At 36.2% G+C, this 16021-nt stretch overlaps 1 protein-coding gene across 1 annotated transcript in view; it reads left to right on the top strand.

The window, feature by feature from the left end:
• The window catches only part of LOC122809165 (IgGFc-binding protein-like), a 154205-nt gene that overhangs the window by 91630 nt on the left and 46554 nt on the right, over positions 1–16021 (top strand). Inside the window, exons 13-16 of the mRNA XM_044080453.1 lie at positions 389–962; positions 1110–1708; positions 6333–6900; positions 13012–13607. Coding sequence (XP_043936388.1) covers positions 389–962; positions 1110–1708; positions 6333–6900; positions 13012–13607 — 2337 coding nt within the window. The remainder of the gene's footprint in view (positions 1–388; positions 963–1109; positions 1709–6332; positions 6901–13011; positions 13608–16021) is intronic.

The raw sequence follows: 16021 nt of genomic DNA, 5'->3' as shown, positions 1-16021 counted from the left end.
GAAATTTAGACTCTTAAGGAGTTCAGTAGCCGGACTTTTTTCTGTTCAGATATACTTTTTTTACAATGGGCAAGTTGATTGCGCTGTTCAATCTGTGTGCATATTTTTGAATGGCAATGAGCCTTTTCTTTTGTAGAATTATGCTTAGTATAGGAACAGAAAAATGGATTTTATGTTTGCTTGGGATGATTTTAACAAATTAATACACATATCTGTATCACAGTAATCTACCTTACTCGGTGAAAATTAAAAGATACTTAAGAGGAGTAAATTATCAAATTGACATACTTTTCATTTAGACCATCTTAACTGTGCATCTTTCTTGCCAAATACAGATTCATGTATCAATTAGTAAGAATGCATTTATATTGTGGTTTTCCTTTTGTAGGTGAATGACGTAATCACTAACTTGCCAGTAACTTTAGAAGATGGTAAGCTACGTCTTACACAGAGTGGAGGAAATGCTGTCTTGGAAACAGAATTTGGTCTAAGAGTAACATATGACTGGAACTGGTACCTCTATATCACTATTCCCAGCAGCTACTATAAGAGTGTGTGTGGCCTTTGTGGCAACTTTAATGGAAATCTGAATGACGAAAGAATGACATCTGATGGTACATTAGCACCAACAGTAATTGACTGGGCAAAGAGCTGGAAAGTGAAGGACAGAGATAAGTTCTGTTTTGATGTTTGCCAAGGTGTCTGTCCTACTTGTGATGATGCTAAGAGAGCACTTTATGAAAGTGAAACCTACTGTGGTTTACTGACCAAGAAGATTGATGGTGCTTTCAAAGAATGCCATGCCAAAGTGAACCCTGATGACTTCTTTGATAACTGTGTCTATGATGTTTGCTTAAATAATGGAGCTAAGCAGCTTCTGTGCCAAGCATTGAACTCCTATGCAACAACTTGCAGAAAGAATGGAGTCATTATATATGACTGGAGAAAGCAAGCTGGATGCCGTAAGCATTTTTATTCATTTCTTACATTCTATTTTGTTTTTTCTTTTTCTTTGATGTAATTAAACAGAAAGTACTTTCTATCTGCACTGCTGTTTTGTTAATTGAATTAACTCCTGTACATTAAATATATTTAATTTTTCCTTCTAGCAATGGACTGTGGTCCAAATAGTCACTATGAAGCATGTGGAAATGCTTGCCCTGCTTCCTGTTCAGACCGCAAAGCTCCATCAACTTGCACTGATCCCTGTGTAGAAACATGTACATGTGACTCAGGATATGTTCTCAGTGCTGGAAAATGTGTAGCAACTGAGAGCTGTGGCTGCACATACCAAGGTCGGTATTACAACCCAAATGAAGAATTCTGGCAAGATGACAACTGTCGTATACGCTGTCGCTGTGACCCCAAACTTGGAATGGTGGTGTGTGTTGACAATGAATGCAAATCAAATGAAAAATGTGATATAGTCAATGGGGTGCAGAATTGCTACCCGATAAGTTATTCCACATGTTCTGCTTCTGGGGATCCGCATTATATCACATTTGATAATCTCAGATTTGACTTCCAGGGCACATGTATCTACCTTTTTATTGGGGTGTCTTCAAAAGATCCTACCCTTACTCCATTTGAGGTCAAAGTCCAGAATGACAATCGTGGAAACAAAGTTGTATCTTTCTCAAAGACAGTATTTATCAATGTCTACAATACAACGATAACCATCAGTAAGGAATATCCATATCAGATTCTGGTATGTTATTTCCTTTTTCTTTTCTTTTTTTTACATTTATGTAAATCAAAAATTAAAATGTAATTCAAATGTAATATAAAAGCTGTACTTCCTCAATGTACTCAGTATATCCAAGTGTGTGTGCGTGTGTGTGTGTGTGTGTGTGTGTGTGTGTGTGTGTGTGTGTGTGTGTGTGTGTGTGTGCTAAAACACACACATACATATATATATATATATATATATATATATATATATATATATATTTATATGCATATATCTGTTTCTCGTATTCTTATGTATTTCATCTTTTACAGAACTTACATTTTATTGATCAGAGGAATCCTATTTGGCCAAAATATTTGTTCTTAGGTTATTAAACATTCTGTATTAAATACATAGATGTTAATTGTTAAAGATAATTAATATGGAATATAAATCCTTTGACTTTTATAGATAACTAATTTTAGCTAGTACTATTAGTCTGTGTGTACATAGGAATGGAGAATATGTGGATCACAGCGAATATGCCAGTTGAATAAATTCCCTGATGTTAGGAAATACAGGTAACTGATCAAAACAAGCATTTAGCAAACCATTCAGGTTTTCACAAAACCATTTCCAGCAGGTCATTTGGTATGATAGCTTGTTGTCCTACCACTAAGCACCAATACTCTTTTTAGATGGGGCAAAATCAAATTATGAGAATTGTGACGGTATGACAATGGAGCATAATGGAGAGAAAAAATTATATATGATCTCCCAAATATAATGAGTGCATTTCCTCCCAGAATTACATTGCTGTATTCCTTGTAAAAGGTGCCAGTTCTAGACTTTGTTCCTATTCTTTAGTTGCCAGAAGCTTTGCTCTTTCTGTGCAAACTGCCACTTCCAGACTTGTCCTGAAAAGAAGGCTTTAAACCCTAACTTCCTTCTTTAAAAAGAATAATTTAACAAAGCTACTTAAAATAAACAAGGCGATACAATGTGTATAGTATTATAAAAAAGACTCTTTCCTTTTTTTCTGCTTCATCCATCTCATTAACTAGATCATTAGCTTTCTCCTCAAAAATCTTGTACCTGAATTTTGAGGTAATTAATCCCTGCAGTTATACTTTTCTTTACAACTAGCCATTTCAACAGCCATCAGTCCATGACCTGTGGAGATAAAACTGAAGTTGACTGCATAAGTGCTTTTGCAAATATAAGGAAACGTCTTAGAAGTTGTGCTAACTCATTACAGCCCACTGACAGATCCAGGTGGATCTGCAGTTAACTCCTACTGATGTTGCTAGGCATCAAATATTGCTTGTTTATATTTGTATCAATAATTCCAAAACCATACTATGTACAAGGTTTTAAAAGATTTCATCTTAAAGCTTACATAATGGCAAACTCAACTGCATTAATATTTGACATCTGTCTGGTGCAGGTAAAGAGAAATTAACTGCTGCTTTTATGATATTAATTGATATAGATATAATTTTCATATCTTTCTAAATATCTCAAAAATCAAGTAGCACAAGCAGAACTCCTTAGCCTCATATGAAAGCTCTCAGCCGGATGAATAAAATGCTGTACATGTGTAACCCGAGTGGTTGCTGAGATATTATAAATTGTTTACAAAATATTACAAACATAATCATTACTTTGTTTGCTTTGACTTATAAAATTTAGTTTAAGACATAGAATCAAAAGAATATTACCACTATAAAAATAGTTTGTGCTGAAGGGTTTGCCATTTATATTTCTTTCATAACCCTTATAGTTCCAGAAATATGAACATTTGTTTGAAATGTGAGGACATAATTTGATTCTGTCAAATGGCTTAGGCTGCATCCATTGGAAGTTACAGTGCAAACTTCCTGAGCTCCATTGGAGAAAACAAGTTAAATATATTAGTCTTTTTTTTAGCATCCAGAGATAGCCCCTATAGCATGGCAGTTGCTTGTTTAAATGCCTCACTCTCATACATTGCAATTAGTAATGGAAGGTTTAGAGTTCAAACTCTCATAGAACCTATTGAATGCATTTTCTTTGTTAGAATAATAGACTCACTTAACAGGGCAAATGGATGACATCACATTCTCCCCTTATATCATACCAAAAAATATTTTGGCTCTATCAGTGAACCCTTTGAGTGAAAAAAAGAAAGACTGAGTTCATTGCAAGGGTGCATAACATATGGAAGAATGAAGCCTTGACTGTGAGATACATTACCTGAAATCAGTAAGAGTCTTTGGAGTAGTCAAGGAGCCAGTAGGGGAAAGTGAGTTGCTGATGTTGGTTTGATCACCTTGGTAGGAAAGAGGAGGTCAACCCTACTGCACCAGCTGGAGAAACAGATGTACTACATGCAGGGTATGGACTGGATTCATGCTCTTTGAATATGTCATATCTCCTTCTTGTGGTAGCCTTCATGTGGTTTGAACAGGAATGCGCATACCCTTTAAGAGGAGGCATTGGAGATACTTTCATCTCCAAGCCTGCATAAAGACTGTAGGAAACAATTTGGGACTAAAAGTACATTTCTAATGGCTACATATCTGCTGATCTTATGCAATTGGTTATTGCTGTAGTGGTAGACAAATGGAATGTACAGACACAGAAAGATTGATTGTTGTTGAGCAATATGGGACTCAAGCAATGTAAAAATGTTGAGTAAATTGACATGGTAAATTAAGCAAATACCACAAAACATCTTAAATGATCAGACTGGCTGACTATTTGGCATAATGCTTGATGTGTTTTCCTCAGAGACACACGGTAAAGTGTTTGATTCTCACCTTTGAGAGAGATTGACTAGGCTTAAGATGGTCCACAAGGGCAGCTAGCCTATCATTTACCTATGAGCCTAACTACGTTTGAATCTACAATAAAATATAGTGTTCTGTATTGAAATATAGTACTTTGTGTTGAGTTTCTCAGGCCCTTATTCTCTTTTGCCTTGATTTAGTTGCATCAGTTGAAGTATCTGTTTTTATTAAATTTATTGGAAGTTTTGTCACTAAGTTTGCCAATGTGTGATGATTCTGGAAAGATCCTTACCTTCTAACTACATCTTGCATGAAATATTTTTATTAATTTTAAATGCAGGCTTTTTACCACACCAATTTTTCTAAGCATTTGTGAGTGGATATATTTTAATAAATTTAGGAAGGAAGAGATAAGAAAAAGGGATTAAATCTGTGGAAGTGAATACAAATATTTATATGAATTAATTTTAGAGATACCCATGATTTGACCATTTCTACATATATTCTTTTTACCAAAAACAGATCTGCTTGCATTCCAGGGTCATACTACAGATTTGATTAACCAAACAAAGCTTCATAAACACTGATTTTTTTATGTCAAAAAATGTTTTCTTTAGTTACAATATTCACATGTTATCCCGCTTCAGTTTAATATTTTATTGACATTTAAAACTTTACCCGGTAAAATAAATGACTAAGAATGAACAGTCTTACATCACATCTCATATGAAACATATAAAATGACACTGAACTCAAGATAAGTGTGTCTTAAATTAGTAGCTTTAATCACAGCTAAAAGTGTTGAAAAAGCTGTGTTTTTATTTTATGAAATAATTATGCTAAAGCTATGTTTCTGCCAAGAATTGTTTCAAATACATGTTCTTTAACACTGAATTATGTTTCAGTTGCAGTGGCTGTTTGAAATATTTAAAAGTGGTTTATGATTTGTCTGTTCCATATTTAACTGTGACAGGTTGCTCTCTTCAATTTATATCAGTTCAGACAAGAAAAAATGGTCTATATTTTCAGAAGATATGTTTTCTTAAAATTAGTTATGCTTCCTGACAATTTTCTTTAGTTTTTAAACAGATGTGGCAAACAGATCCTTTAATTTGAATTGTAATTATTAATGTCCTGGCAATGTTTTTAAATATTTTATAGACATTTTTATCATATTAGACCACAGACATACAGATGTTAATGACGATTGCTAGACAAGTTTTTGGTGTAGTATTTTAATATGATTGCAAAAAAAAAAAAAAACAGCTCTGATCATCTGCTTCCTCAGCAAATGAAAGTGGTTTTAGTAACACACTTGTATGGTACTTTATTTACACACTTGTATGGTACTTTATTTATACACTTGTATGGCACTTTGTTTACACACTTGTATGGTAATTTATTTACACACTTGTATGGTACTTTATTTATACACTTGTATGGCACTTTGTTTACACACTTGTATGGTAATTTATTTACACACTTGTATGGTACTTTATTTACACACTTGTATGGTACTTTATTTATACACTTGTATGGCACTTTGTTTACACACTTGTATGGTAATGTATTTACACACTTGTATGGTACTTTATTTATACACTTGTATGGCACTTTATTTACACGTTTGTATGGTAATTTATTTACACACTTGTATGGTACTTTATTTACACACTTGTATGGTACTTTATTTACATACTGTAGTGTATGGTTAGAAACATGAAAATGTAAATCAGCATTTCAGAAAAATTTAATTATGCACTTTGCTTGTTAATTCAGTTATAAAGTCATAATTGGATAATATAGCGATATAAAGATTATACTTTTAAATGATAACTATGCAGTAGCTTATTTTACAACATACTCTAAGTACTTATTTTTATCTTTTCAAGGTTAATGGAATTCTCACAGCATTACCCTACTATGTAGATACAAATAAGGTAAGGGTTTACCGCAGTGGAGTATTTGCAATGGTTGAAACAGACTTTGGTCTCGCAGTTAAATTTGACTGCAACAGTGCTCTATCTGCAACATTGCCAAGTACTTATGCAAGGTCAGTGAAAGGTCTCTGTGGTAACTACAATCAAAATTCAAAAGATGACTTCACAATGCCAGATGGAGTCCTAGCAACCACTGCAGTGAAATTTGGAGACAGCTGGAAGGTCGGCAATGTCCCAGGATGTGCACCTGAATGCACTGGGACATGTCCAGTGTGCAATGAGGCACAGAAGCAAAAATACAGAACTGACAAATTCTGTGGAATCATCATAAGTAAAACTGGACCTTTCCGTGACTGCCTAGCTGTTGTTGATCCAACACCATACTTTGAGAACTGTGTGTATGACGCTTGTCAGTACAATGGACATCCATCATCATACTGTGATGCAATCACAACTTATGTGGCTGCATGCCAAACAGCAGGTCTCCCTGTCTATCAGTGGAGAACAGATTCATTTTGCAGTAAGTCAAGCACTTGAATTCACATTTATAATGGTCATGATGTTTATATAGCAGCATAACAGAATATTTAAATTCTATCTGAGTTTGACTTTTACAATATTTTATTTCAGATAGGGATTTCAGTTTTATAGAAGCCACATTTCAAGCATTAGAATGCTTTAACTTCTGCACTATGATCATTGATATGTTAATTTATTTGTCTGCCTTCTTGCACTATATCAGCTTTCATTTCGAATGTTAAATGAACTTCTTTTTTGATGTTTTGTTGCACTTTAATATCATTTACATTCTCTAGTGGAGATTTAGTTCAAGGGACTGTCCAATAGCTGGGAACACTGTGCATGAACAAAACTCAAAGAACATAACAGGATATAATGGTTACCTTAGCTGGCCCACCAGAGAAGTTATATAGTGTGCCCTAGTCTTTTATGTGGGACCAGTAGATTAGAATCAGATGTTCTAGGTATTCTTGAAAAAAAGACTGTCAAGAAACAGTCTTAGAAACTGCATATAGCTCCGATTTACCTCATTATCAGGAAAATAATGGAAATAATTTCAGGTAGAGAATAGTCATCCAGGAGGACAGGTACTGTCATATGGACTGCCCAATGGATTCAGTGCTGGAATGTAATTCACGTTTACAAGGGGCACGGTCACTGGTAGGTCAGAGAATTTGAAACACATTAAGGCCACAGGTTATTTACCATTGTGCCACGCTGTAGGATGGTAGAAACAACTTTGTGATTTAGGTGTAGGACCTTTGATTGAATTAAAAAAAATAGTCAACAGAAAGGAATCAGATTGCAGTACTTAGAAGGAGAATAGTTTGGGATAAGTCACCCATAAATGATGTCCCGCAATTTTCATTATTTGATCTAGCCTGCTTAAGCAGTATAAATGCAAAATGAAAGTATACTGTTTTTTATGTAAATAAATTGGGCACTGCAGTAGTGTCTAATCTAACTGGGAACCAGTTGGAATTGATGGAGTGAGCGGTTATTGCAAATGACATTAAACATGTCAGTGCATCCTAGTGGTGTGGTGGCAGGAGAAAGATGAGGCCATTTACCAGCTAGCATATGATGAAATGGAAACAACAGCCATGCAATATAGTCAAGTTACATCCATCTCCTATTGTAATGTCATGAACAGCTGACACCACCCACAGAATTTAATAGGCCTACAGAGAATGAAAGTAGATTGCAAGTTTTCTCTTCTTTATTGCACTATAGAGACACCTAGATGCAGTTCGAGCATATGAACACCATGAGGACATGTAAAATTCACAGAAAAGACACCCCCAGATGAGAAGCAAATCTCAGAACCTCTTGCTGTGAGGCAACAGTGTTATTTACTGTGCCACTCTTTGCTGAGAAAAATATTGGATAGGATGAGCACCATCTAAATCAAATTATAATGAAAAATAATTGACAAGGTCATAATAATAACAAACATGATGCAAAAATACTTTTACAGTTCGAGATCTTGAAAGAGGCTAAGGTCATGCAGATACTTTAGAGAAGTCTGTTGAGACTCCATCTTGGAGTGCAGTTCAGGAGAATTTAGAGGGGATTCGGCTTAGAATGATAGAACTGGTACAGGCAAACACTAAAAAAAATGAATGAGGAAATAAGAGGAATGGCATATGATGGATATGGAAAAAGCTAGATAGAAAGAAAAAAGAAAGAAAGAAACTGAAGGGTTTCAAACAGCAAGTTGTTGCGGTAAGAGTCAGGATAGACATAAGGAAGCAATAGTTCTAAGAAAATGCAAAAATGGAATAGGCAGGCATCAGAAGAGTCACCTGTACTGAATTTGAAAAAAAAACTAGGTAGACACTGTCCTTCTTCAGCTGGCTTTACATGTTCATCACAAGAAGACATATAGTTTTGTTTACATATACCCAAATGTTTTTTTTTTTGTTTTGTTTTTTCATCCTCCTTGCTTCATCCTAAGGTGCCTTTTCCCAGTGCCTCATATCCATCACTAAATCTACCATTCTTCTGTTCCATCACTAAATCTACCAATCTTCTGTAACACCCCTGGAATTTCTCCTTATAGGCAGGGTCTGGTATAGGGATTTTTTTCATTTTTGCTCTACCTCATTTCTTCCCACCACTGTAGTTTTTAGGTCACATCCAAAGATAGGACATGCAATGTGGACATGCTGACATATCACCCCACCTCTACAACAGCTCAGTTACTGTCCCCCAATATCCCCACCCCTATCCCTCCTACGACTACATCCCCTTCTTCATATGTCCCAGCCCTACGAGAGATTGTGTTTGGGGGACACCCTTGAAAATGCTTTTCTCTTAAGATGGTAAAACCTATCCCTCCCTTGCTGTTCCATCAGTTGCCAAAGCCTGTAATCCAACCTGGGTCCACTGGGTTATAGTCAGGGTTTTGTCCCTCTGTGCCTTATAGACTTATAACCGAAGTGGATGAAAACATATACCCAAGATGAATAACTGGAAATTCAAAACATCATTTTTGCCAGAAATGATGAAAACCATCAAACAGTAATTAAAAAATTAGACAGTGCACTTCATCTGCATATCTTTTTCCAGGTAAAACTCATTTACAAGGTAGAACAGACAGCAACATAAAACTGCTGAAAATGCAGCAATATATAAACCATTTAAACAATAAATTAGATTTTTTAACCTTATAGCCAATGGACATTCAGCTAATCAATTGGTTTGGTGCATTTCAAGATTCATATTTACAAGGACTATTACTTGTATTCATACCTCAGTAGCCTGGCTATTGTCTTGTTGAAATTGTTGAGAATTATTTGCAGCCTATCATTAGGGTGCCTATTACTTTTTCATATCTCATATTGCTGAATTCTAAAGAGAAAATCCTCCTTTATTTGCAGTCCTTAACTAGAAAAAGAAAACCAAAAATACTTTTTAGATGCAACAATTTTATTACCTTTTTAAAACTCACAGGTTCATAGGTTGGTACTAGGCTATTGGTCCTAGGGCCTATACAAGCCTAGCCATAACAATTCCCTGGCTATTTCTTCCCACACTATTTACTTCCCTGGACCCCTGTCTAGCAGGGCGACTGACGTGATCCCCGGGGTGAATTTCCTTTCTCCCATCCAATCGTCAAGGTTCCCTTTGAAGAGAACCAAAGAAGCGCTCTGCTTGACATGTATTGACAGTCTATTCCAGAGTCTGGGGAGCCTCTAAGTCAGGAACCTATCCCTCCAACATGTTTTGTCTATTGTGATGACAAGGTTTACATCTCTGGAGCATGTGACTCTGAAGGACTGGGATTTCTTTAAGTATAGCATATCCAACAGCTCTGGGATTGTATGTTATGCAGAGATTGCCTCTGAATGATATGCAACAGAGTATAGCTGGAGTCGTTTAAGGCGGTCAGCATAGGGCATCTGCTTTAGGCCTGTGATTCTATTAGTGAGGTATTTCTGCGGCCTTTCCAGTTGTTGCAGATGTCTTTTGAGAGGTACATACCAAATGGGGCATTGCATTCTATAATTAGGGATGAGTACAGTGAGACAATGACCTCCTTTTTTCTGGAAGAAAAGCCCTTAATGATGAGGTGTGCCTCATAGAAGAATTTCCTGGCTGTTGTGGTAATGTGGTTATTGAAGGTGAGATCACTGTTCACCTGTGTCCCTAAGTCTCTTATCACGGTTTTGGTGTTTAGTGTACTGCCACCTATGTGGTAATTTACGGGTACATGTTTTTTCCCAAAGGGGATAACTACACATGGCTCTGGCACCAAGCATCTGTTTCTGTAAGGCCCTTTTGTAGAGTATCCACATCATTTGGGGATTCAATAATGGCTCTCAGTTTGCAGTCATCTGCGAACTTTGTTAGCCAGAGTCCCTTAGTGTTTGCCTGTACTTCAGAGAAGTAGATGACAAACAAGCAAGGTCCCAGGACTGAACCCTGAGGTACTCCACTTGTCACTTGTCTGAAGCTGGATTTGGAGTCAGCTACTTTTACAATGTGGGTTATGTCAGTAAGCCAGTTGGCAATCCGTCAAGTGACGTAGGGATTAATCCCAGCTTAGTAAGTTTATCTATGATTGCAGAGTGGGGGATGGTGTCAAAGGCCTTGTCGAGGTCCAGATAGGCTGTGTGGACCACCTTACCCTCATTCATGGCACTAAAGATTGATTCAAAGAAGTCAATCAGGTTCAGGAGACAAGATTGGCCCTTCACAAACCCAAACTGGGTGGGGTCCAGTGTTTGAAGGTTGCAGATGTCTTTGTTTATAAGTCCCATGATAATACGTTCTATGGCCTTGCAGATTAGGCTCATCAGACTGATGGGGTGGTAGTTCCTGGGAGCTGTGTGTCACTCATCCAAGTGAAAATAAATTAAATTATGAAATCCAGGTCTGGACTGCTTCCCAGTATGCACAAAGTATACTAACTCAACGGTCAAATTACTTTAGAATATAAAAGATACTTAGTGATTGAGATATATTAAATATTCCTGCTACTCTGATGTAACACAGCCTCAGAGTAAGAATAAAAATTGAAAGCAGACGTCCCAGGTGGAGTCCTCCAAGCAATATATTTTTTGTTTTATCATATATATGAAAACTGAGGTTACCAATGATTGCCACTATTGTTTAAGGGCAACTCAATTTCTTAGGCTTATTTTTTTTTCTTTTTCTTTCCCCCTTCTTCTGTCTTTCTTCTTGTTCAGTTTTAAGAATTGTAGGCACTGTAATTTAAAAGAAAAAGCCTGGTTAAAAAAGCATGCCAAGAAAAAAAAGGGCTTTTTCTCATTCTTGCATGTGGAAATGACTAGACTAAGGACCTTAAAATGATTTGGTAACAAGTTTTAAGACAGAGCAAGTAAATGAAAAAGAAGATTTAGTGCAGAAAGAGTTTTAGTAGTACAGTATTTAAATTGCCCATTCAAATTCTGTTCGTGTAAGCATTTTGTTTGTTTATGAAGAGTTTGAGTACTTACTAGTTTCTATTTATTAATGTCCTTAATAGTTTAATTTGAGTACTTATCCATTTCTATTTATTAATGACATTTATGAATCAGTTTAATGTGAAACATGAGCCCTTATTGCTAGATAAAGATGTTACTTTATGATGCACTCCTGTTATTAAGACAAATACTCCAAACCAATTGGTAACAAGGTCACACAGACAAACTGTGCACCAAAAAAGACTTTAAAAAAGTAAAAAGCAATTCAGAAGCTATTTATCTGAAAGACTGGCATGTCTTTTAGGGATCATTTGTATATATCCCATGGCCATGGGCCTGCACTACAGGAGGTTTAAGGTATTACAGTGAGGAACCTGGCTTGCCTGAGTCCTTCTTGTAGTATGTGTTTTTACAATAAACACAAATACTACTACATTAAATGTATATATTAGCTTAAAAGCCACTTCTATTGATATGCATTCAACTGTCACTTGTAATTGTAAATCTTTCTCCTAACAGCTATTTTCAAGTAATCAAGGTTGGCCTGAATTAAATTTTAGCACCACTCATTTGTCTAAAAGTTTGATGAAAATTTTACCAAATGTCCTGCTTTCACTGTTTTTACTTCAACAACAACATCATGCATCACTTTCGAAAGATTTCTTACTTTTAATACTGACCTTCTCAAAAGTAACCGAGAAATCTACACAATTAAGGTTATTACTATAAAAGCAGGACTGTATAATGCTGAGGCCACTTCCTAGAACATGACATCATCTAGGGACATCAGGAACAGCTAGTTTCATTAAGCATGACAATTGCTTTAAATTTTGTCTTCTTTAAGCAATCTAGAAATCATTATTGAAGTATTGTACTTTTACGTGATACCAAAGAATTAAAAGAAAAATGACCAACATAGGTTGCAGATCAATTGCACTGCAGGAAAAAATCCTCAAAAGTCCAGTCAGCAACTTTACTGGGCTTAGTGTACTAGAGTAAGTTAGCTGGTATTTGATGCCAACTATTTAACAAAAAATCATTTGATGTTTATCTTATTTTTGCATCAGTAAAATTATTACAATGCATTTTACCTAGAGCATAATAATGACTAGCCATAGCAATTTTGTAGTCTAACGAGTAACTAATTCCTATTGTTTCACTTTTTTTTCTTTAATTTTCAGGGTACAACTGTCCTAGGAACAGCCATTATGAGCTTTGTGGTCCTGGCTGTCCAGCCACATGCAGTGGTCTGTCGGCCCCAGAAGGTTGCCTTGCTTCCTGTAGGGAGGGATGCCAATGTGACAATGGCTATATTCTCAGTGGAGACAAGTGTGCTCCGATAGCAAGCTGTGGCTGCACATATAATGGTCAATATTACCAGAAGGGGGCAGAGTTTTATCCAAATGGCCTATGCAAAGAAAAATGTACCTGCAGCAAGGATGGTGTTGTTACCTGCAAGAAGTCTGCTTGTGGAGCCAATGAGGAATGCAGAGTGGTGAATGGTGTTCAGGGATGCTATCCAATTGGATATGGAAAATGTGTTGCATCAGGAGATCCACACTACATCTCATTTGATGGCCTTACGTTTGACTTCCAAGGCACCTGCACATACATCTTGGCCAAGTATACTGGTTCTGACAAAACTCTAACACCATTTGCTGTTCTAGTGGAGAATGAAAGTTATGGCAGTGGCAATGTTGCAGTCACAAGAATGGTTGTTTTAGATCTTTTAGGAAAAAAAGTTACTATGACACAAGGAATGAAATGGAAAGTGAAGGTAAACTCATTTCCTTATCATCTACTATATTCATTTACATGTTACACATAATGATACATTTTCACAAAATCACATTTTGTGTGTATGCCAATGATATAATAGGTTAACTGCATACTGACCAACTTGACTGCTGCGGTAGGTATATAGAGGGTTTGCAGCTTGCAGAAGGGGATATATTTTGGAATGCACTATATAATATATGTGACATAGAAAGAAGTTATCTAAGACAAACTATCCTGACATTTGTAGGCTAGGGAGATAAGGCTGTTTTAAAATATGGTAAAAGATACTGAATAAATTTAATCAAAATTGTACATCCAAAGTAAGCGTTGGTAAGTATTATATGTAACATACTATTTTTTCAAGATCAATAGTCTATATTACTTAACTTACCCATTTACCTTATCTCTGACAAGAATGAATATACATTGAGTGCCGAGTTTATAGTATTTTAGTTTGTTGCACGCACACACACACACACACACACACACACACACACACACACACACACACATGACTATATTTATTCCCAGTAAGTGGGGATATTACAACAACATTAACTTAATGTTTGTAATCCCTCATGACTCTATTTGATCCTACAAAATGTATTAAACCAGAACCATTCTAAGAAAGAGCAACTACTTATGCGCAATTAACTAAAAGTCATGTGGGTTACATCTGCCATTGTTTTTCCTCGCTGATATGATAGCTTAATAAAGAAAATGGCTCAGATAAACTGTCTATAAACAGAGCCTGTTAAAATGCCAGGTTTTTGTGATATAAAAAAATGAGCCCACAATAAATAATTTCAAAACTTTTCCTACCTTTAATGCGACCTATAACCTGTACAATTCAATTGAAAAACAGCAAATATATTAGGGGGAAAATATAAAAAATAAAAAACATACAATACGCTGGTTGCATAAGTTTGCATACCCTTAAAGTAATACTTTGTTGTGTGTGCACACCCTTAAACTAATACTTTGTTGAAGCACCTTTTGATTTAATTACAGCATTCAGTCTTCTTGGGTATACAACTGCCATCAAATAAAGAGACTCTGATTAACTGCAAATAAAGTTCAGCTGTCCTGGTAGGATTTTTCTGACATTTACTCATTTGCCTGCTACAGTAAAAGCCATGGTTCATAGAGACCTTACAAAACATCAAAGGGATCTCATTATTGAAAGGTATCAGTCAAGAGAAGGGTACAAAAAAAATACCGCAGCATTGGATATACCATGGAAAACAGTGAGGACATTCATCAGAAAGTGGAGAAAATAAGGGACAACAGTGATGTTGCAAAGAAGTGGATGTCCCTCCAAAACTGATGAAAAGACAAGATAAAAACTGATCAGGGAGGCTGCCAAGAGACTTACAGCAACACTGAAGGAGCTGCAGGAATTTCTGGCAAGTACTGGTTGTGTACTACATGTGACAACAATCTCCTATATTCTCCATATGTGTGGGCTATGGGGTAGGGTTGCAAGACAGAAGCCTTTTCCTACATAGAAAAACATCCAGGCCCAGCTAAAATTTGCAAAACAATACATCGTCTCCCAAAAGCATGTCGGAAAATGTGTTGTTGTCTGCACTTTTTGGGCACAATTCCAAAAGGTAGATTTGGTGCAAAAACAACACTTTATATCATCAAAAATACACCATCCCCATGGTGAGGCATGGTGGTGGCCATATCATGCCTTGGGATTGCTTTTCTTCAGCTGGAACTGGGGCTTTAGTCAAGGTGGAGGGAATTATGAGCAGTTCCAAATACCAGTCACTTTTGGCCCAAAACCTTCAGGCTTCTGCTAGAAAGCTGAAGATGAAGAATTTCACCTTTCAACACAACAATGACCCCAAGCATACATCCAAATCCACAAAAGAATGGCTTCACCAGAAGAAAATTAAAGTTTTGGAATGGCCCAGCCAGAGCCCAGACCTAAATCCAATAGAAAATGTGTGGGGTGGCTTGAAGAGGACTGTGTACAAGAGATGCTCTCACAGTCTGACAGATATGGAGCACTTTTGCAAGGAAAAGTGGGCAAATATTGCCAAGTCAAGATGTGCCATGCTAATAGACTCCTACCCAAGAAGACTGAATGTTGTAATTAATTCAAAAGGTGCTTCACCAAAGTATTAGTTTAAGGGTATGTACACGCAACAAAGTATTAGTTTAAGGGTGTGGACACTTATGCAACCAGCATATCATACATTTTTTATATTTTTCCCCTAACAGATTTGTTTGTTTTTAATTGAATTGTACAGGTTATAGGTCACATTAAAGGTGGGAAAAGTTTTGAAATTATTTATTGTGGTTTCATGTTTTTATATCACAAAACCCTGTCATTTTAACAGGGGTGTGTAAACTTTTTAAATCCACTTGTGTGTGTATCTATCTATCTATATATCTATATAT

This window comes from Protopterus annectens, chromosome 8.part0 (genome assembly GCF_019279795.1).
Source record: "Protopterus annectens isolate FY-2018-M chromosome 8.part0, PAN1.0, whole genome shotgun sequence".
Taxonomy (NCBI): Eukaryota; Metazoa; Chordata; order Ceratodontiformes; family Protopteridae; genus Protopterus; species Protopterus annectens.
Note: the sequence above shows the minus strand (reverse complement) of the source record. Positions and strands in the feature narration are given on the sequence as shown.